This window comes from Caenorhabditis remanei, chromosome II (genome assembly GCF_010183535.1).
Source record: "Caenorhabditis remanei strain PX506 chromosome II, whole genome shotgun sequence".
Lineage (NCBI taxonomy): Eukaryota > Metazoa > Nematoda > Chromadorea > Rhabditida > Rhabditidae > Caenorhabditis > Caenorhabditis remanei.
The window spans coordinates 7326795-7348064 of NC_071329.1; the positions used below are offsets into that span (position 1 = coordinate 7326795).

The 21270-nt window shown below is 39.0% G+C and overlaps 8 protein-coding genes across 8 annotated transcripts; 4 read left to right on the plus strand and 4 right to left on the minus strand.

Annotated features, from left to right (window-relative positions):
* Nucleotides 1–527: 527 nt before the first annotated feature.
* On the minus strand, nucleotides 528–1446 carry GCK72_005070 (uncharacterized protein; the record flags this gene model as incomplete). Its single annotated transcript, XM_003116736.2, has 4 exons — nucleotides 528–589; nucleotides 638–1045; nucleotides 1093–1260; nucleotides 1308–1446. The coding sequence occupies 4 exons, from the start codon at nucleotides 1444–1446 to the stop codon at nucleotides 528–530; spliced, it is 777 nt and encodes a 258-aa protein (XP_003116784.2).
* Nucleotides 1447–2364: 918 nt separating this feature from the next.
* Nucleotides 2365–3223, plus strand: GCK72_005071 (uncharacterized protein; the record flags this gene model as incomplete). The annotated part of the gene is made up of 5 exons (XM_053725015.1): nucleotides 2365–2517; nucleotides 2566–2717; nucleotides 2770–2841; nucleotides 2929–2995; nucleotides 3044–3223. 5 exons carry the CDS (start codon nucleotides 2365–2367, stop codon nucleotides 3221–3223), a joined length of 624 nt encoding a protein of 207 aa, XP_053589209.1.
* Nucleotides 3224–5368: 2145 nt separating this feature from the next.
* GCK72_005072 (uncharacterized protein) lies at nucleotides 5369–7471 on the plus strand (the record flags this gene model as incomplete). Its single annotated transcript, XM_053725016.1, has 7 exons — nucleotides 5369–5473; nucleotides 5762–5890; nucleotides 6226–6342; nucleotides 6386–6502; nucleotides 6732–7031; nucleotides 7079–7201; nucleotides 7250–7471. The coding sequence occupies 7 exons, from the start codon at nucleotides 5369–5371 to the stop codon at nucleotides 7469–7471; spliced, it is 1113 nt and encodes a 370-aa protein (XP_053589210.1).
* A 248-nt stretch (nucleotides 7472–7719) lies between these two features.
* Nucleotides 7720–10756, minus strand: GCK72_005073 (uncharacterized protein; the record flags this gene model as incomplete). Its single annotated transcript, XM_053725017.1, has 5 exons — nucleotides 7720–7909; nucleotides 7959–8346; nucleotides 9234–9499; nucleotides 10051–10328; nucleotides 10592–10756. The coding sequence occupies 5 exons, from the start codon at nucleotides 10754–10756 to the stop codon at nucleotides 7720–7722; spliced, it is 1287 nt and encodes a 428-aa protein (XP_053589211.1).
* Nucleotides 10757–12307: 1551 nt separating this feature from the next.
* Nucleotides 12308–18290, plus strand: GCK72_005074 (uncharacterized protein; the record flags this gene model as incomplete). The annotated part of the gene is made up of 9 exons (XM_053725018.1): nucleotides 12308–12361; nucleotides 13203–13471; nucleotides 15304–15402; nucleotides 16006–16060; nucleotides 16110–16258; nucleotides 16311–16540; nucleotides 16592–17192; nucleotides 17239–18089; nucleotides 18148–18290. 9 exons carry the CDS (start codon nucleotides 12308–12310, stop codon nucleotides 18288–18290), a joined length of 2451 nt encoding a protein of 816 aa, XP_053589212.1.
* On the minus strand, nucleotides 13731–18074 carry GCK72_005075 (uncharacterized protein; the record flags this gene model as incomplete). The annotated part of the gene is made up of 8 exons (XM_003117060.2): nucleotides 13731–13920; nucleotides 13970–14626; nucleotides 14675–14980; nucleotides 15027–15450; nucleotides 15497–15575; nucleotides 17455–17693; nucleotides 17756–17875; nucleotides 17960–18074. The coding sequence occupies 8 exons, from the start codon at nucleotides 18072–18074 to the stop codon at nucleotides 13731–13733; spliced, it is 2130 nt and encodes a 709-aa protein (XP_003117108.2).
* Nucleotides 18291–18503: 213 nt separating the features above from the next.
* GCK72_005076 (uncharacterized protein) lies at nucleotides 18504–19017 on the minus strand (the record flags this gene model as incomplete). Its single annotated transcript, XM_003116874.1, has 2 exons — nucleotides 18504–18964; nucleotides 19011–19017. 2 exons carry the CDS (start codon nucleotides 19015–19017, stop codon nucleotides 18504–18506), a joined length of 468 nt encoding a protein of 155 aa, XP_003116922.1.
* A 497-nt stretch (nucleotides 19018–19514) lies between these two features.
* On the plus strand, nucleotides 19515–21110 carry GCK72_005077 (uncharacterized protein; the record flags this gene model as incomplete). The annotated part of the gene is made up of 1 exon (XM_053725019.1): nucleotides 19515–21110. The coding sequence occupies one exon, from the start codon at nucleotides 19515–19517 to the stop codon at nucleotides 21108–21110; it is 1596 nt and encodes a 531-aa protein (XP_053589213.1).
* Nucleotides 21111–21270: the final 160 nt, after the last annotated feature.

The window sequence follows — 21270 nt, forward strand, 5'->3', positions numbered from 1 at the left end:
GAAAAAAAACCCGAAAATCGAGGTGTGGTTCGAAAAAGCAGACAAGAAAGTAAATCTCAATTTAATGTCTCTAAATAAAATATACAAAGGTGCGACAGGTAAAAAGCGCAAAGAAGCCAAACAGTTGTCAACTTGACGACCTATTTAACCCACTTTGTGTCTCTTGTTCACTTCTTTTCATCCGGAGACATTTGACGTCTTCTTCTTCTTCTTTTTACTTTTCTCTCTTTTTTTACCGTCATCGAATTAACGACAATGATGGGGGGAGAAAAGAGAGACATTTGTTGTTCAAGGATAAAATAAACCATCCCGAAAGAGAGAGTTTTAAAGGCCAATCTAAATGATCAGATATCTCTTTTTGGATGGATAGAAGAGAGAACCGGAAGAAACCATTTTTGAGAAGGGGAAGAGAAATTAGGGAGAGAGTCAATTCTGAATAGTTTCAAAACGTCGCAAATACCAGTTATGATCCTCCATATTTATTCGTTCATTTTAAAAATTTCAATAGCCACATATCTTCTCTATATTCAAATTTCATGTTGAATGCAACTGGCTGTGGAACGAAGAAGATAGCTCTCGATGGATTTTTCTGGAAATATTTACTTCGAATCTCACTCGACTTCCCTTATTATCTCACCAGCTATCGATTTGCTATAAGAAACAGGCTCTGGCATTTGACTAAAATCCACTGCAACTGGCTGAAACTTTTCGAGCTTCACCAGACACTCATTCGAATCAATTATCTTCACAATCGACGAGTTGCTACTTTCGAGTCCAATCACTTTCTTATCAGGAATTCCCAGTTCCATTTGGAGTTGTTCGACGTAAGCGGAGTTGTTGAAACGAAGTGATTTTGCAGTGAGCTCGGAGGACTCGATTTCTTGATTAAGACTCTTCAGAACATCGCAAGGCTGAAATCCATCAGCCATGGTGACATCAGTTTCAGACATAAGAGCAGTGTATTCGGAGAGAGTTGGGGCATTCATGGTAACGTTGGTTTCGGATGGAGGGATGGAATAGACAGAGTAATCGAGCACGTTTGCTACTGAAATCGAAATAGTCTATTTTATTTTTTAATCTCAAGAAACCTACAATCTTGGCATCTCTCGAACTTGTTATTCATCGTGACATTGGTCTCAGATTTTGGCGCGGAATACACCGATACATTGAACTTATTCATCGCTTCACAAGCCTGGAACGGGTCGCTGATTGTCACGTTTGTCTCAGATTTTGGAACGGAATAGATCGATACTTCGGCATCTGAAAATATCAAACCCTGTCTTGTATCCCTCACAAAATCTACTTACGATCATCTGTCACCTCATTAGCCGCCATCATTTCCTGTGCCAATACTTCGTTAATTGAGCAATTCGTCTCCGATGGCTGAGCCGAGTACACCGAGCACATTCCGTCTTGATCCAAGTGGTTGTCGAGTGAGGAAGCCATGGCTAACCAAATCAAATGAGAAGATTTTATTCTCTGTGGAGAAGAAATGGGAAAACTTTTAGTAATGAATTGCTGGAAACGTGGAAGGGAATAAAAAGAAAATGTGGACCATATCATATGGAAAATGAAAAAAAAAGAGTGTGCAGTTACGAGACAATGTTATGTTTTTGTAAATAAATCTCTGTCCGTTTCCATAAATCCGGTTGTCCAAACTCAAAAAAATCTACAATTCAGCTGTAAATGAACAAAAGTGTCTTCACAACTCCATCTCATCCTAGTTTAATTTCGGAAATTACATAAAATCCAGCTGATTTTGTGTCATTCTATCGGAATGTTTGGTTGTACTCAGGGTTCTCGATATTTCCAGATTTTCAAAGATCCACACAATTTAATTTTTATACGTTTGTGTGCTTATTTGTCCGATGACGCTGATTAGTGGCTGTAAATTATCAGCGTGAAACGTATTTCTTCATTTTCTCACTTTCATATAGTCATTTTAATTATTTTCCTCCCTCCTACACACAAAATGTCAAATCAAAGTGAGTTTTTTTCTACCCACTGCGCTGGAATCAACTCTGAATTTATTAAGAAATCAGTGCTGAATATCTCAAAATCCATCGACATTCAAAAAATGTTCTCATATTCTTCCAAATCATCGGTTCACTAGTTTTCTGTGCAGTTCTTCATCCAGTTTTCAGAAATCGGTGAGCCCTTCTAAACCTCTGGATTCAAAAATAAGTTTTCAGGCTACTCCTCGGATCAACCACATCAACACTTGCCTCTTCTCTTCCTTTTTCTTGTGGTTTCTCGATTTTGATGGGGATGATAACAGCCATTATGACTAGATTGAGTAATTGATTTCTTTTTTGTTTTTAAATAATTTCTTTAATTTCTGTCGTTTTAGAATCTCCTCGAGCCATGATTATCTCCAATGCAATATGTTTTCTCAGTTTGATTATTGTATTGGGATTGACATTTGGCATATATAAATCTATAGGGAATTCAAGTGCGGAGAGTTTTCAAAAAGAGTTCCTGGAGGTACTGAATGCACATTCGGAGAAGGGATTGAAGGTTAGTGGAGTAGAAAAAAACATTTGAGTTTCCAGATGGTGATTTCAGACGCTCCACAAATTCCAACAATCCACTCAATGCTGTGGTGTTCCATTATCCAATGAAACCGTCTGGAATCAGACTTCGATCTCTCCGAATAGCCCATTGGCTTCATGGTTCTATTATACGATGCTTGATGAGAAATATATTGATGAAGCAAGGTCAGTCACTACCAATTTTCATATAAATTTTTAACATTTTCCCGTCTTCCAGACGATTATTCACTCTTCCCTGGTCGTGTTGCTCGGATAGAACTCTGGGGTGTGAGCATTTGGCTTTTGAAAGGTTTCCTTTATTTTATTTTTCTCTTTTAAATTTCCCTTATTCATTTTGTTTTTAAAAGTCTTCAATCTTTCTCTCTCCCTTTTCAAGGGTTTCCATTAAACCATCAAGCAAGGATGTCATTATTGACGAGTTGGTTGAAATTCAGCATCGTTTGGTGCGTTTGCTTTTCTAATTTTCGCTTTTTATAGTTTTGGAATTTCAGAGAAAATCGAAGAAAAGTGAGGATGCCAGACAAAGTGTCAACGAGAATGCATGTGAGCCCCCAGAAAAAGTTTTGTTGGATGGGGTGCCAACGCAATTGTTTATTGTTGGCGCTGGATTTGGTTGGTTTAATGAAAAACAGGGTTTTCGGTATTTGAATGGAATCCTTTGTTTGCGTTGACTAAAACTAGGCTCCGCCCACTTTTAGAACACATCTTTTACTGAAATACACTTGAAATGTGACAAAGCTTCCATTTCTTTATACTGTACCCGCACAAAAGGTTATCAACTTTGGCTGCTTTTTAGTAGAAAATGATCATTTTTGTAGTTGACCATTTTTTGTAGGGACACTACCATGGAAGTTACAGGTTTTCAAAGTGAAATGTTCCAAAATTTCACTAATATGCACTAACATTTTTCGGTTTCAAGAAGAAATCACTTTGATGACTTCTAATTTTCAAGATAGTGTCCCTACAAAAAATTATCAATTTGCTATTTTTGCTCTGTTTAGCCCATACCAAATTGAGTATATCAGACAATTAGGTTACACCGAAATACCCTGTCAAAGTTGGTCATTTTCCACTGAAAAAAGACAAAGTTGATAACCTTTTGAGAGGTACTGTATGCGTTTCAAGTTTCGAAATAAAGGTTTTTTCGGATTCTCGAAATTTTCCTTTTTCAAAAACTTTGAGATATTTTTTCAGCCCTCGTCACATTGATTGGAATTGGACTTGATGGTTTCTTGACTTGGCAAATCTCGAATAGCTTGGAAACATAGAACTCGTATTTCTCTTCATTTCAGAAATCATTTTCTTCTTCAAAACTTGGTGTATCAAAGAGGGATTAGCACAATTTCAAATTCCATTTCCTGAAATTTATATTTACATTTTTTGAACTTCGATCCCTCAACTATATATCCCTAGCATTAACTCCACATGAATTTTGGAGCTGATCTCTTATATGCAAACTCAATTGCAGGGATAAGAAATTACTGGATTAGTGTCCTTTTTCCTCTGAATTCTTATCTCATCTTTTGGTCTCTTTTTCTTTTACAATGCAGGTGGTGCTAGATGAATCAGAGTCTATCCAAAACACTCTTATTGTTATCATTTTCTAGATCTTTTGAGTCTTTTGAGCCAACCTTTTCGGACACAAAAAGCAGGTGCATTTGCAGAAAAAAAGAGTTGGCTTCTGAAAATTAGATCAGAAAGGTTAGCTGGCTTTCCTTTTCTGGAAATTTTTCGAAAAATGAGTTTTGATCGAAGAAGTCACGTGATGTTAGGTGGAGATGTTTGGTGAAGAACATCCGGATACACAGACATCTCTTCCCCCAATTTTTAGTTTTTCCAATTGAATTCTGAAAACTTTGCTCTCTCACACGTAATCTACCATTATGCTAGTATTGTCACAGCGTCTTCTTTTTCTAGTTTTTAAAATCAATCTAGGTGACAAGAATTGTTATTCAGATTTGACATGTCTTGTGATTGATATGAAAAAGGAAGTCAAATTTTGACCTGCCGTTTCTAGTAAACAGTTGTACATAAAGTTGAGATATATTTATCATTTTGGGCCCCAACGAAAAATATTGAATTAAAAATTTTGTCTCAATTCAGAACGTTGAATGTTCTTGAGCCGGGGTTTTTAATAGAAAAAGGTTTCTAACTGCACTTACTACGATAACTACGACTAACTACGAGTTTTCAATTACTCAAGGTATACTAATGATTTTTCTACCTTTGTGTCAGGGTATCCGGATGTCCATCTACCTCAAATTCTTGAATCTGAATGCCTAAAACAAATGAGTCAGCTGTCGAGTCAATTGTTTTTCAGACCTTGAAATTAATCTGAAAATCCGTTCGACCTGCTTTCGAACTTTTCAATATTCAGTCTTTTTTCAGGAAACCCTTCAACTCGAATCACCTTCCCCACCTGTTTCCCCCGATTCCCACCCTCACCTGACATGTTTTTTCTCCAATTCAATTATACACATACATCTCCTTTTTTGCTCTTTCCTCCCCCTATCTATAACTGAATCAAAGCCATTCCCCCCCTCCGCCCGTTTTTTCTTTTTTCTCTCACTCTTTCTTTTCACTTTTTCCACGTGTTGCTATGGGATACACTAACCAGTTTGGCTCTCTCTCTCTCTTTCTGTGATAACATATTGAAAAAGTGGGCGAGGCTCCCCTCAAAACTTCCCCCTATTCATTCTATCTCTTCATATATTTCTTTTTTCAATTACTTTTTTATTTTTTATTTTGCAGTTTATTACCCCCCCCCCCCCCCCCCCCAGTCTACTGACATATATTACTTTCAGCCGAACAATAAAATGGATCACAACGAAATGATATCGAGAATTGGAGAGGAAATCAAGAATGCTGGAGTTGATTTCAATCTGGATGATCCTTTTGAAGATCCATCACTGTGTACTACGGTAGGTCCAGAGAGTACTGTAGTACAGGGGTACTGTATGCTACGAAATACGAACTGTAATCTTCCTCCGATACTTTATTGACTAGGGAAGGCCTCCAGGTGACCGTGGAGTTACGGGACGTGACCTATATCTTTTTCGAATTCCAGGCCTCGAGGGCAAAAACTGAATATATATTTGGAGTCAGCGTTTTCTCAGCTTTCCAATGATATAGATCACGTCCCGTAGCCCCACGGTCACATGGAGGTCTTCCCTAGTCAGTCCGCTTCAGTCAATTCCAGAACTTTCCAGGCATTCATGGACATTCTCTGGCAAGATGAACATGGAAACTCTGCTCTTATGCTGGCATCCGCTGAGAATCGTGTCCAACAAGTCAAGGGAATCCTCATTATGGCAATCAATAGTGGAAAGTTGTGGCAGGTAAGCATCATTCTCTGTGATGTCACACAGATCACCGACCGCTCTGATCATTCACTTATTTTGTACTCCGCTAATGAGGCTCGAAACTTTCGAAGCATATTAATGTGACGACGTCAGTAAGCTGAAAATAGGCGGTGCGGAAAGAATGTTGAAAACAACCTTTAGATATGACGATTTTTAATAGATAGGTTGGTTTCGGAAGAAGAGATAATTGATGGTTTCACTATTTGGAAGAGCTAGATAAGGACTGATTAGTTATAGTATGAAAACAGGAAACAGAATAGTGTCTGGTGCGTCTGCGACGCGCTTTTCTTTCTCCAAATCCATTCTTCCAGGTCATCGACATGCGTAACCATGAGCGTCTCAACTGTGTTGATATGGCAGTTCGAGCTGGAAGTGAAACATGTGCAATGCTCATTACGAAAGTGGCCAGAGAATATGCCAAACATCGGGTTCGTACCCTTCATTCCTCTCATACTATTTATGATTTTCCAGCCACGTTCTGAAACCGAGAAGCAATTCGATTCGATGCCAACTACCGTAGAAGACGTCACTTTCACATTTTTGGGAGCGAAAGGGGTCGAGCAATTCGATGATAAATATGTTAAGGAGGTAAGCTCGCCCAGACACCGTTCGTTTTCTAATTTCCGTTTTGTATCGTTGTAAACAGAAGACACAGATTGACGTCGTTGAACGACAACTTCATCTCTTTTTGTATAACACAATCAATTGTTTTGTTCTGTTTTCGTTCCTCCCCTGTTTTGAGATGTTTTCAGACTTATAGTATACTCCCATGGGGTGTAGGCGGCGTGGGAGACACTATGGAAACATAATTTTTCAGCTTGTCCGCCAATCGTCGTCTGCTTCTGGCCACGGTGTCGTCACCAAGAAGTTGAGTCGCGAGAAGATTTCCAACAGTTTGGCGAAGAGCACTGCAGCATCCGCCGGAAAAGAATATCTTAAAATGGTGAAACGATCCTCATCTGCTCATTCGAGACTTATGTCACAACGGACATTCTCTGTAGAATCCGGATCGATTGATTCTTCGGAACCATCGACTCCTCAACTAACTGCTCCACCAGCAGATCATGGAGTTTTGTCGAGTGTTGGAGAGAGAATAAGAAGTATTTTCGGGAAGAAAGTATAGTTTCGCATTGTGAACCTGGCCAAATAACTTCTCTATTTCAGCCTCCACTCCACACAAAAAGTCTCTCACTTGCTCAATCCGATCGTGCAGTTTCGCCGTCTGTCCGATCTTCTTCCGTTTCCACCAAACCTCTTTCCTATGCTTCTGCGACGAGTAACTTCGAGGTTCGCTGTTTAAAATTCACTATTTTTTCATGTACAAAGATTTTTAAGGACGATAATCTGAAGCTTCCACAGCATTCTTCATCGGTGGAATCGCCAACAGTTGAAGCGCCGACCAACAGCGGATTGTTCCGTTGGGGATCCAAAGACAAGCCGGTGAACAGCTCTTTCGCGATGTCTAACGGAGGCCGCCTACCACCGTTGAATCTCCGTCGTCGTGGCAGCAGTGATCAAAAGAATCGCGATTTCACCTCGCTGGGAGGTGACGAGTAATGAAGAAGTTGGCAAAGCTTCTTCATTTTGTGGATAATAAGAAATGAATACAAACAATTTTGAAATCAAAACATTAAAACTTACAACATTTCGTTCAATAAAGTATTGTCAAAAATTATCGGAGTGGGGGACAAAAAGAAACAAAGAAAAGCTGAAAAATGAGAATTTGGGAATAGAAACAGCAGATCGGTATTATGTGAGAAGCACGCGGAAAACAGGGGTATTGAAAACGGCAAAAACGAAACAAATTAGGCGTGGCAATCATCATGTCCTCCAGCTGGCTCTTGCTTGTCAAGCTTAATGAGGTCATCGATACGCAATATCGTGATTGCAGCTTCAGTGGCGAATTTCAAAGATTTGACCTTGCTAAGAGCTGGCTCCAAAACTCCGGCTTCCTTGTTATCACGAATAGATCCATTTTCGAGATCCAAACCTGCCCTGTAATAAGAAAATTTTCAGAATAAAAACAATCAAAAACGATTCTTACCATTTGAGATGTTGAAGTTGTGGGATAAGTTGAGCCTTTGAATGATAAGCACGGAGTTTCGTGACCAAATCAGTTGAATCTCTGGCAGCATTGCTGGCCAAAACCTTTGGAATGATCAGAAGAGCAGAAGCATATTCAGCAACGGCGAGTTGTTCACGAGAAGACAATGTTTGAGCAAATGTTTCGAGGAAAAGACTGAGAGAAGTCTCAACAGCACCTCCTCCAGCGACAAGTTTCTTACTCTCCAACACTCTACGAACAACGCAAAGAGAGTCGTGAATTGATCGTTCCATCTCGTCAAGCATAGTATCGTTAGCTCCTCGAAGAATAATGCTGCTGGCGGTACGAGACTTTGGTCTTTTGGGGATACGTGGATATAACTCATTCTCTGTAAGACTCGAGTGTGGTCAATGTAGATAGGGGCCTAGGGCGTGTAAGGTAGCTAACGTTTTTCAACTTTCCAAGAACGTATATGAGAACATGAACAGCATAAGCGCACAATATTGTATCCCAGCTCCGGGTTACTGTAGTACGGTAGGTGCTCATAGGTCAACAAATGAACTTGTTGAAAATTGATAGTCGAGTATAAATAATTTTTCTTTAACAATAAGTATTCTGTACAATAAAACTGATTCATTCAAAGTCATATATGATCAAGAGGTGAAAGTTCTAAATATTCGAGTGATTAAAAGTAAGATGAGTAAGATTAATAGAGGGACACAAATAACGAAACACTTGATAAAATTAACCAAAGAAATATGATTGATGATGTTGAATAAACTGTTGATTCTTTGTTGGGCTCTCCAAATAACAGTATCGGTTAAAAAGGAGAAGTCCCAAGAAAAGTTTAGACCCAAATCTCGAATTTTGATTGAATTTGAAAAAAATTTGCCATCCATGACAAAATCAACATCGTGCACTGTGGCACGGTTAGAGGGATGGGAAACATATGCAAAAATTTCAAGTATTCAGAATTTGGTCACTTCAGTCAAAAAACAGTCTGTTCAAAATTACTTCAAAATTTCTAGAAAATTTTGGTGTTAACATCAGGAATGTTTTTCGAAAAACTTGAAACGTATTCTGAAAATGTTTTGAATCTATCTCTGAAATCGACAGAAATAAATTATAAGAATTTGAGTGAACCCTAAATTTTGACAAAAATAGATACCAAAAAGCGGTATTATCCACTACGACCTAGACAAGCCATAGATTATTTTGGATAGCCAGTATATTAAATTTCAAAATGATATCCGGCGTGGTCCTGTTCATTCAAACTTACTTTCAAACGCCGTAGTTCCTCATATTTATAATTTTTTTGTCTCATTTCTTCTGAGAAATCAGAAATATCGACCTGATTTTCTCGATTCTCTATCATTGATATTTCTTCTTCCAACTCCTTTTTCCTCTCGAGCAACTCGAGAATTTCAAAAAGATGCGTTGACTCTCCCATAGCCTCCCAAGCAGAGAATCCGACTGAGTTGCCTTCACCTATTTCCAAATGACCTAATACGAATTTCCTGTGTTTGTGATTCTTTGCTTTTCTGTAACAGATTATCATTTTAAGGGATTTCATAAATTTCAAAGTGTTAAAAAGGGTGAAGATGTAGCCAACGAAAACCCAATTACACGGTTTTTCCAAAACTGAAACTCGGAAAAATTCCCCCGTATTAAGTAATGTTCAGATACGTTTTCTTTTTTTCGGGGTCTGAGTGAAAAATAGTATCAGAACTTAGGCTCCGTCCTTTTGATCCACAGAAAGTATCGATTGAAGTTAAATTAATTCTTCAATTTTGAGGATATATTATTGCCTAGAAGCTACAAACGAGGTCAACTACAAAAATGTTTCAAAAACACTAGAAGCTCAATTCTAAGTAGGAAATGACAATATCTCAAAAATTGATGAACATTTAAGACTTACATATATGTTTTCAGTAGATCAAAAGAGGCGGAGCCCAAATTCAGGTACCATTTTTCACTCACTTCACTCTTTCACAGTCAGGCCCCCTCAGGTGGTATCCATGAAAAAAATGCCAAAGGATCGGAACCGTTGGGGGATGATTGATCCGCTCACAGATATTTTTTGTGAACTTACATGAAAAAATCAGTAGAACTGGCCCCTTCGACATGCACAGTGATGAGTTGATCAGTAAGAACATCTTTGTCGATTATTGCGCCTTCTTTCAATTTCAACTTCAGTAATTCCAGCATATCCTCTTCACAGTTCACCCAATAATTCAAAAATTGGTTGACATCAGAGCAATCGAAAATTGTGGACTTTAACTCTATCCAACCAACATTTCTTATTGATTTCAGATCATTCAGAGTTATCCATCTACCATTGTTATATCTAGTGACATAGTATTTCAAGGCCTGAAAAAGTTTGAAGTTTGATAGATAATAATAATAATAATAATTCTCGGGAATTAACAACGAAAGCATTTTGGTTAAACTTGGAAGCTTACTCACAAAACCATTATAAACTCAAGTGCATCCAATTTCAAAAATAGGGTTGTGTGCGGTTTGTTGCTTACAGCGGAGAAAATGAAGGTATGTTTCGAGACACAGTAAATTTGTATGTGTTTTCGATTCTTGAAGCGGAGCGACAGTTTCAGCTGGAATAATAAAAAACTTACATTCTGATGCTTAAAATCTATTGGAATATCTGAATCAATTTCAAGTCGCTTCGACACCGGTATTTTGTCCATCAGTTCGGTTAACAGTGTAGCAGTTAAACTGCCTCTCATAAATGAGAATTCGGTGCATTTCTCTGCTAATGGTAAGTTCAAGTAATGCATCATAGTTTCAGTGCTCAGTTTGTTTAAATAAAAGTTCCATCCCACCGAAGGACAAGAAAATAGGGCACTGATGCATTTAAACAAGTCAAAAACCGTGTTAGATGAAAAATGTTCAATCTTCAAAAATGTGTTATCTTCACTCTCGTATCTGAAACAAACGAATGCGCTTCATTAACATAAAGTATCTTAACGATTCTTACGAACCTTTCACATAACTGCTGCATTTTCGAAACTGACTCCAACTGTTTTTCAGACTTCCCTTTTCGGAAAAAAATACATAATATGGTATTCGATTGGACCAAGTCGTATTGTGAACATTGGTTACCCAAATGAACATGGAGTTCCTTCAGTTTGTATTTCGAAACTCTGAGAAAAGATTCCAGACGATAAGAGCACATTGATAATTTTATTCTGTAAAAAATACCAGTTTTGTGTTTTGAATAAAACGAGGAACTGCGAACTACAGTGTTCTTGAACTACGAACAGAAGAAACTACAGTGTTCTTGAACTACGAACAGAAGAATGATAGTGAACAAATTTTGGATATCCTATAACTTACATTTCATTTGAGTCCATAAACTCAGTAACCAATTTAAACGGCACTAGTGGAAGTTTCAGAATGAGAAACGGTTTGTGTTTTGGAATAGATGTGTCAATATTCCAAAAACACATTCTGATAGCTTTATGAACTCTATGTAATGAACTTTTCACAATTCTCCAAACAATGAGTAGAGAAGAAAGGCAGCAATTATTGATTCACAACGTTGTCTGCATCCCGTTTGCGTCTTACGCATCTGCCCTTTCTGCTGACGGACTGGGAGGCTAACAGAACCGTCTACAGGCATACTACTGTCTTCTGTCATACGACACTATGTCCGTGGTGGGAGAAGGGTGAGAAATTAGACTGATATGAAGAGTAATCGTGCATTAGGAATAGCAGATATTGATATGAGTAAAAGATTCTTTCTATTTTATTTTACTACTCTCTATCTATTTTTTCTACTATGTATGTATTGTTATTTCATAAGCCCTCTTTACTGTCAATATCTCTCACCTCCAATTTTTATCGCCTTGTTCGATTTCATAAATTTGTTTTCTCCCGCCTTCCGAAAAGAAACACTTTCTGTCAGAAATCGAAGAAGTTGCAACGGGAACTGACTTCAATCATTCATCTTTGGAACTTGATCCAGAACCTCAAAAGCAAAGAATGATCCAACTGGAACATCGCTATACCAAAACTACAGGAAACTATGATTACGAAGTTATGTGGGGAAAAAGCAGAAAAAATTAAAATTATTATATTAGTAGAGTAGTGGAGTTATTTTTGAGTTATACACGAAAAATTGAGATTGAATCTCGGTTAACAAATTGATATGTTCTTCATACATCTTTAGGGAAGAAATTCACAGCCATAATAATTTTCATAAGTTTTTTGAGTGGATACGTGGATATAACTCATTCTCTGTAAGACTCGAGTGTGGTCAATGTAGATAGGGGCCTAGGGCGTGTAAGGTAGCTAACGTTTTGAAACTTTCCAAGAACGTATATGAGAACATGAACAGCATAAACGCACAATATTGTATCCCAGCTCCGGGTTACTGTAGTACGGTAGGTGCTCATAGGTCAAAAAATGAACTTTTTGAAAATTGATCGGGAGAAGCTGAAATTTTAAGCATATATTGAATAGAATTTGATTGTTTTTTTCACAATGTTTCAAAGCTTTGGGAATATTATCTACCGAGTTATGGTCAGAAAACATTTTTTGAACAATTTTTTGAGAAAATCCAAACTTAGAAGATTTAATCAAAACTTCCGTATTTTACAAATTTTGACAGAAAAAATACATTTTGTTATTTTTCCCGTGAGCTCCAACTCGTCCGTTGTTCGTGGAAATTGAAAACTTAATTTCTTGGATCGGGCGGTATGTTGAGAATGGAGATTTCTGAAATTTGAAATCTCATTCAACAAAGAGAAAATATTATTAAGTTTTCTGAAAAATGAAAAAAAAGAAGAAAATGCTGAATTCTCTGAACAGAACCGAAACACTTAAAACCTAATCAAGTGTTGCTACTGTTTTCGGTTCTGTTGGTGCTACTGTTTCGGTTCTGTTCAGAGAATTCAGCATTTTCTTCTTCTTTTTCGTTTTTCAGAAAACTTAATAATTGCTGTATAGAAACGCCTACGTAAAACCCTAGTCACGTGCCCCGGTTATTCTAAGTATTCATTTCCTTTAGAATTCAGTTCTTAATAAAGATAGAAGTAAAGAACCACGTATATCGTCTCATATTGTCAACTGCGTATATTGTCAACTTCATCTCTTTTTGTATAACACAATAAATTGTTTTGTTCTGTCTTCGTTCCTCCCGTTTTGAGATGTTTTCAGACTTATAGTATACTCCCATGGGGTGTAGGCGGCGTGGGAGAGACTATGGAAATATAATTCTTTCAGCTTGTCCGTCAATCATCGTCTGCTTCTGGTCACGGCGTCGTCGCCAAGAAGTTGAGTCGCGAGAAGATTTCCAACAGTTTGGCGAAAAACACAGCTGCATCCTCCGGAAAAGAATATCTGAAAATGGTGAAACGGTCCTCATCTGCTCATTCGAGACTTATGTCACAACGGACATTCTCTGTTGAATCCGGATCGATTGATTCTTCGGAACCATTGACTCCTCAACTAACTGCTCCATCAGAAGAATCGCGATTTCACCTCGCTGGGAGGTGACGAGTAATGAAGAAGTTGGCAAAGCTTCTTCATTTTGTGGATAATAAGAAATGAATACAAACAATTTTGAAATCAAAACATTAAAACTTACAACATTTCGTTCAATAAAGTATTGTCAAAAATTATCGGGTAGGGGGACAAAAAGAAACAAAGAAAAGCTGAAAAATGAGAATTTGGGAAAAGAAACAGCAGATCGGTATTATGTGAGAAGCACGCGGAAAACAGGGGTATTGAAAAGGGCAAAAACGAAACAAATTAGGCGTGGCAATCATCATGTCCTCCAGCTGGCTCTTGCTTGTCAAGCTTAATGAGGTCATCGATACGCAATATCGTGATTGCAGCTTCAGTGGCGAATTTCAAAGATTTGACCTTGCTAAGAGCTGGCTCCAAAACTCCGGCTTCCTTGTTATCACGAATAGATCCATTTTCGAGATCCAAACCAGCCCTGTAATAAGAAAAATTTCAGAATAAAAACAATCAAAAACTATTCTTACCATTTGAGATGTTGAAGTTGTGGGATAAGTTGAGCCTTTGAATGATAAGCACGGAGTTTCGTGACCAAATCAGTTGAATCTCTGGCAGCATTGCTGGCCAAAACCTTTGGAATGATCAGAAGAGCAGAAGCATATTCAGCAACGGCGAGTTGTTCACGAGAAGACAATGTTTGAGCAAATGTTTCGAGGAAAAGACTGAGAGAAGTCTCAACAGCACCTCCTCCAGCGACAAGTTTCTTACTCTCCAACACTCTACGAACAACGCAAAGAGAGTCGTGAATTGATCGTTCCATCTCGTCAAGCATAGTATCGTTAGCTCCTCGAAGAATAATGCTGCTGGCGGTACGAGATTTTGGTCCCTTGATAAGAATGAGCTCGTCGTCACTAATTCTCTCTTGAACGACTTCCTCGGCGTATCCGAGAAGTGAAGCATCGAAAGCTTCATCTCCCTCCAAAGTGGCCAATGAAACGGTCAAAGTGGCTCCGCAGGCTTTGGCGATTCTCTTCAAATCGGACTTCTTACAGCGGCGGACAGCCATTGCTCCAGATTCGACGAATTGTTTCAAGCAAAGATCATCGATACCTCCGGTGGTAAAAACGACATTGGCTCCGGCCTTCAGGATTTTCTCGATACGTCTCTTTGTGATATCGAATTCCCTGAAAACATCAATTAATCCATGTTAAAATAGCAACCAAAAAACTAACTCTCTGCGGATAGCCTCAAGCTTGGCTGGATCTTCAACAACCACGGAAATTCCAAGATGCATCTTGGCTTTTTGAAGTGAGAAGTCGAGGCAAGCGATCTTAGCGTTTTGAACACGGAGTGGCATGGCCTGACTGGCAACGGTACAGTTCAGAGCGTATCCTTTAACCAAAACTGATTCGCGAGCACTCTTTCCGTGAGCCTTCAATACGTTGACAGCGTTGATTGGGTAAGTGACCTTTCCATTGCTTTCAACTCGAACAGCTTCAGCAGCGTCAACGACAAGTTCTCCGAAGAAATCAGCATCTCTGAGAAAACAGCGTAGAACTTTAAAATCCAATTTAATCAACTCACGGTCCAATAATTTTACTGCTCATGGAAGTTTTAGCAGCATTAACAACTGATTGTCTTCCGATAGAGTCGGAAGTGAAAGAAATGTTCTCACTGATGTACTTGACAGCCTCTTTGCATGCCAAGCGATATCCGTTGATAATTGTTGTTGGGTGAACCTTTTGCTTAACTAGTTCATCAGCTCTCTTCAAAAGTTCGGCAGCTACGATGACAACAGATGTTGTTCCATCTCCGACTTCTTCATCTTGAAGTTGTGCAAGTTCTACGAGAACCTTTCCAGCTGGATGCTCAACTTCGAGTTGCTTCAGGATAGTGGCTCCGTCATTTGTGACGATAACATCTCCAACATCATCGACGAGCATCTTGTCAAGACCAACAGGTCCGAGAGATGACTTCACGATGTTGGCGATAGCAACAGCGGCAGTAACTGAAATTTGGTATTGTCTCTCAGAATTCATGTTTGAAATACTCACCATTTTGAGATCTGATGCTTTGACCGGTTGTTCTTCTTCCGGTGAGAGCCAAAATCGATTCTCCAGCAGATGCCATTACCTGAAAAAATTAAAATTTGAAAATTAGAGATTCAACATTTTTATAATGGCCAATAACGTTTAAAAAACGGTACAACACATTAAACACAACGAGACTGCAGCAATAATCTACTCTCGAAATCTGGAAGAACCGGATGAATTGGAAACATTTTCCAGAAGCAAGAGCAGCAGTTGAATTTTGAATAGAAATTGAAATTTCGTGTAGAAGTTTCTTGGCGAAAACCGTATTCTGGGCATCCACCGAGTCAAATCGCGGCGAGACCACGCCGATTGTCAACAGAGCGCGCTTGCGTCGAAGTTGCCACCCGCCGATTTATTGCCGATAAATTACACTTTTAATGGCTTTCTCACAAATAATTGCTAATTTCTCAGTGTCATCTCAATATATCTTAAATAATCTACCGTTATCACTTAAATATTTCAATTTTCAGCCCGCCACTAATCTATATGGAGCCGCCATGCACATCGGACTCCAATCAAATAAAAGTGAGTCATTTTGTTTCACAAGTTCAACTGTATTTTTTGATTTTTTCAGGTATTCTATTATCTGGACGATGAGACAACGCCTTATGTGTCTGTAATTGATACTCGAGAAGGCGTGGCGACCCTCGGAAACTTTAAAAATTCGTTTACAAAAAGGGGTTACAAGTACTATGGAAAGGAGTTGGACCCGGATATTCAGCGGTTTGTTTTCAATTTAACAAATGTTTATTTTCGATTATTTGTTTCTTTTCAGTGAAGTGAAAGTTGAATTGACATCAGACTCCGATCGTTTACGAAAATCTCAAAATGGATTTTTCGAAGTGTTTCTCGTAAGCACGCCAGGATATGGAACTCTTCCTCGAAACACCGGAACAATGACGAGAACTCAAAGGACAGCACTTGATAAAAGACGTCGGCGAAGTGCTGATTTCGATGCCACGCCCTATTCAGATGCCAGTCTTGCGCCGAGCACAATTGTGAGCAGTAAGTAACTTAATTATTCAGTTTTTGTTTATTTCTAGCGTTGGTATTCAGGGAGAGCTGGTGAACATCTCGCCGAGTTATATACATCTAATTCGGAAGATCCATATCAATACGATGAGCATACACGACGTACAATTGATGATTCATCAATTTATGAACCACTCGGTACTCGCGACATGAATAAATTCCATGACGATGATAGGAGAAAAAGGAAACAAAAGAAAGAAAGATTCAGGAGGCCCTATGTACCGAGTACTATCAGTTCTGCAACAGAGTCAAGTGTTAATAGTGGTTTGCCAAGAATTTTGGAGATTTATTTGCCTATGAAAAACGTTCCATATCTTGGATTGAGTGTTTGTACTATGGATGGACATATTTTTGTGTCAGAAATTGCACCAGAAGGAGCTGTTGAGAAAGACGGACGAGTGAATGTGGGCGATCAAATTTTGCAAGTGAATAGAGTTTCCTTCGAAGATCTCAGTGGTCCACAAGCTGTCAGAGCTCTGAGAGATGCTGCTGCCTCGAAGCGGCCGATTACATTGTACATTAGCAAGTTTGCTCGAGGAGCCCCCAGTGAATATGATGATCCCTTGGCCTCCATGGCATCAGAAACTATGCCGCTAGATGTCGGGGTTTGGGTGGAAACAGCAGTGTAAGTGGAATAAACTCTTGTTTTTTGAAAAATAAAATTATTTTAGGCAAAATACAGAAAAGATGAAAGCACTCGGATTGGATCCACAAGAACAAACAATGACATCAGTGGATGACGGAACACTTCCATTCACTTCAACCGCTTCTGATGATGAAGAGAGAATTCTTTATGATCAGAGAAGGAATGGAATTCCAAGAGCGTTGCTGGAAGAAGCAGAGAGGAAAAAAGAGAATGAGCGGAATGAGAAAGCAGAACAACTCACAGAGCTCATTGATCCCATCATTGTTGTTCGAGCAATGGCAAGACCCGATTCTGGATTAGTTGTGAAGAACAGAAAGTGGTTGAAGATTCTGGTTCCCATGTCTTTCATTGGTTGTGATCTAATCGATTGGCTAGTTGAACATATGACAGATATACACAGCCGGAAGCATGCAAGATTGTATGCAGCGAGACTTTTAGCTGCTGGTCTGATTCGACACGTTGTCAGTAAACTGACTTTCACTGAAAAGTGTTACTATGTGTTCGGGGATGGAATTCTTTCCACTGATCGTAATTCAACTGACACTTCTGGAACAAGTGGGACGACGATGCGTGTAGAAGCCACAACAGAAGTAACATATGTTGGATCTCCTGCTCCACATGCTTTGGCAACAAGGATAGGTAGAAATATTCCTCCTCATCGTCTAGAAACGACTACGTTAAGTCCGGTGGCTCATGATCAAACTTGGTTAAGGAGGCGTCGAGATTGTGAAAGCCCGATGACGAACGACTATGCTTCAATGGTTGGAGAGAGTCAAATAGGAATGAATCCAGCTGGTCATTATAATCCTTATGCGACGAAAAACAATCGACAAGTGCCCGCTCCTTCACAAGTGACGACATCAAGTTTGACAAACGGTGAGAAACTGAATCCTCTCGCAGTACTTTTCTCAACTAATTCAGTTACAAATTCCAGGAAGCGGTGGTATTGGAGGGCCCCCACCGACACCTCTGTCCAGTACTATGGTTCTAGCAGCGTCTCCGATCCAATCACAGAACATCATCAACCACGATTTCGACGGGGAGAATAATAGCAAATCGCGTATTTTACGGACATAACACATGCCAGTAGCTGCCTTTTAATTTGACTTGTACCCACTGAAAACATTGCCTTTACCGATTCTCGCCTTGACTATGACGTGCTTTATTTTAATATTCAGATGCCTTTTCCCCTTTTTTTGCTCAGTTATATTATGTATTTATTTAGTTAACTACTGTAATTTTGTAACATTGTGATTGTTTATTGAAAAATGTATGCTTTCTTTTTCCCTTCTAATTTCTCTTTGAGAATCGATGCGTGATGAAGAAGACTTGAACAGCGCCGAAGACAGTTTTGGAAATCCATTCTGAATAGACAGCGACATCTTTCGACGTATCCCATGAGCACATATTGGCAGAACAAATGGATAGCTCTTCAGTTTTTGAACAAATTGTACACTGGACAACGAATTTCCGAGTTTCTTCTCGTTTCACGAGAGCTTTTGAAATTTTTTGAATAATTTTACTCATCCATTCGGTAGTTTTCAATGGTGAATATTGATCTTTCCCAATTACAGAATCGAATGTCTTCTGAACAATCAAATCAATCGCTTGTTCTTCTGCATTCGAGAACGCCTTCTTCTTTTTCTGGTTCTTTTTCTTATTCTTCTTTTCGATTAGCGCTCTCAATAGTTTCTTGTCATCTGATTCGACAGATGGTTTGTGAGATGACGTGGATGAGACTGAAGAGGTATCTGAACAAAAATATTCGAATTTATTGAAGATTTATGAGATAATCACCAGTCATTTCAAGGGAAAGAGACTTTTTGAAAAATCAAGAAAATAAACATTTTCTGAAATTTTCTGAATTTGTGAGGATATCAGGAACAAGAAAAAATTTCACGTTTTTAGTCTTCAACAGCACGCTTCTTACTACCGCGCTCTACCGAAACCGAAGAAAAGAGCGTGGGAAATTGAGAGGCAAAGAGAAAAAGAGTCATTTTAAGGGCATTTAGATAGAGCGCAGTTGTAAGGACTGTGCCGAGCTAATAATTTCCCAAATGATTACGATCAACTTCCCACAGAACTGCCTCTTATTGATGTCTTATTAAATAAACAAACATTTTCCCACACAACAAAAATTATGAATCTGATAAGATATTGTATCCTCACATTTTAAAATGTGAAGTTGCGCCTGGGTCAACCTATATAAGGAGGCTCACAACAGTCATCTCACCCTCAATCTCACATAAGTCTCTTGTCTCTTGTCTCTTGTCTACTCTGCTTACTATAACAACTATAAGTATGTCGTCTACTAATACTATGTCCGCCCCAACCTTCGGAATCTCTCAACCGATTTCTCAGGATTTTCCAAATAAAAAGGATCTGCTACTCAACAAGTCTCTCACCGAAACTCTGAAATCATTCAACTGCTTCGAACCATCTGAAGAGACATCTCAACGAGTGAAAGTGCTGAACAAGCTGAATTTCCTCGTCAAGAAATGGATTCACCTGCTCACAATCACCCGAATCCCGATGGATGTTGATGCTGGAGGAAAACTGATTGCCTTTGGATCGTATCGCCTCGGTGTTCACAGCTCTGGATCGGATATCGACACTCTGGTTTTGGCTCCTCGTCATGTCACTCGAATGGACTTTTTCTCTTCATTCAAGAAAATTTTGTTGAAGGATTCGGAAGTGAAGGATTTGCAGGCAGTGGAGACTGCATTTGTTCCAATAATGACTCTCAAATACTCCGGAATCGAAATTGATTTGCTGTTTGCTCGTCTGGATATGCCAACTGTTCCAGACAACATCGACTTATCGGATGAGAATATTCTCAAGAACTTGGATCCAGAAAGTGTCAGAAGTCTCAACGGATGCCGAGTCGCCGAGCAACTTCTAAAGCAAGTGCCCAATCAATTAACATTCTGTGAAACACTCCGTGCAGTCAAGTTGTGGGCCAAGAACCATGGAATCTACTCAAACGCCATGGGATTCTTTGGAGGAATCACTTGGGCAATTCTGGTTGCTCGTACCTGTCAACTCTACCCAAATGCAGCTCCTTCTAAACTCATCCAGAAGGTGTTCTTCGTATTTTCAACTTGGAATTGGCCATCACCAGTAATTCTCAAGCATATGGAAGACCGTTTCGATATGAAGAACTTGAAACAATTGGTTTGGGATTCAAGAAGAAATTTCGCTGATCGACTCCACTTGATGCCTATCATCACCCCTTCATTCCCGGAACAGAATTCGACACACAATGTATCCCGATCGACGCTCCAAGTGATTCAGAAAGAGATGAAAGAAGCATTCAAAATCTGTGAAGATATTCAGAAGGGCAAAGCCACATGGAAGGATCTCCTGGAAGAAACCAACTTCTTCTGCAAGTACAAACACTTCATTGCAATCTCCATCAATGCTGAAAAGGAGAAAGAGGAGACTCAATTCGCTGGATTTTTTGAATCTCGTATTCGACAGCTGGTTCAACTTCTGGAGAGGAACTCACAAGTACAGATTGCTCAAGTCAATACGAGAAAGTTCAAAGCATCTTCTTCACCTGGAAAATCCCAATGGTTCATTGGATTGGAATTCATCCAGGAGGCCAAGAATTTGGATTTGACCGAAGAGATCAAGAGATTCAAGAAGATTATTGGTAATCAAGCCAAGGAGAAAATCGGAACTGTCCAAATCGATGCGGTGTATGTCAAAAGAAGCAACTTGATCACGTACATCTCTGCAGCTGAGCTAAAACGAGGAAAGTTTATGAAGAAGGAAACATCGCCGGAGAAGGAGAATGCCAACCGAAAGCGACCAACGACAAAAAAATCTGGAGATGATGTGAAGAAGCCAAGGACCGCCTTCAACTCAATAGGTTCTGTTCAAACTACTTTTTGATAATTGAATTTTCAATAATATTTTTGAATCTAACTACCATCGGTTATCATTTCGAGCTTTGATTTTAATAAATCTTTTCAAAACCCTCAATTGTTTTTTCTCTTGTTCTAAATATTACCTCTTCAATATATTCAACTTATTTTGAATCAATGATGCCATA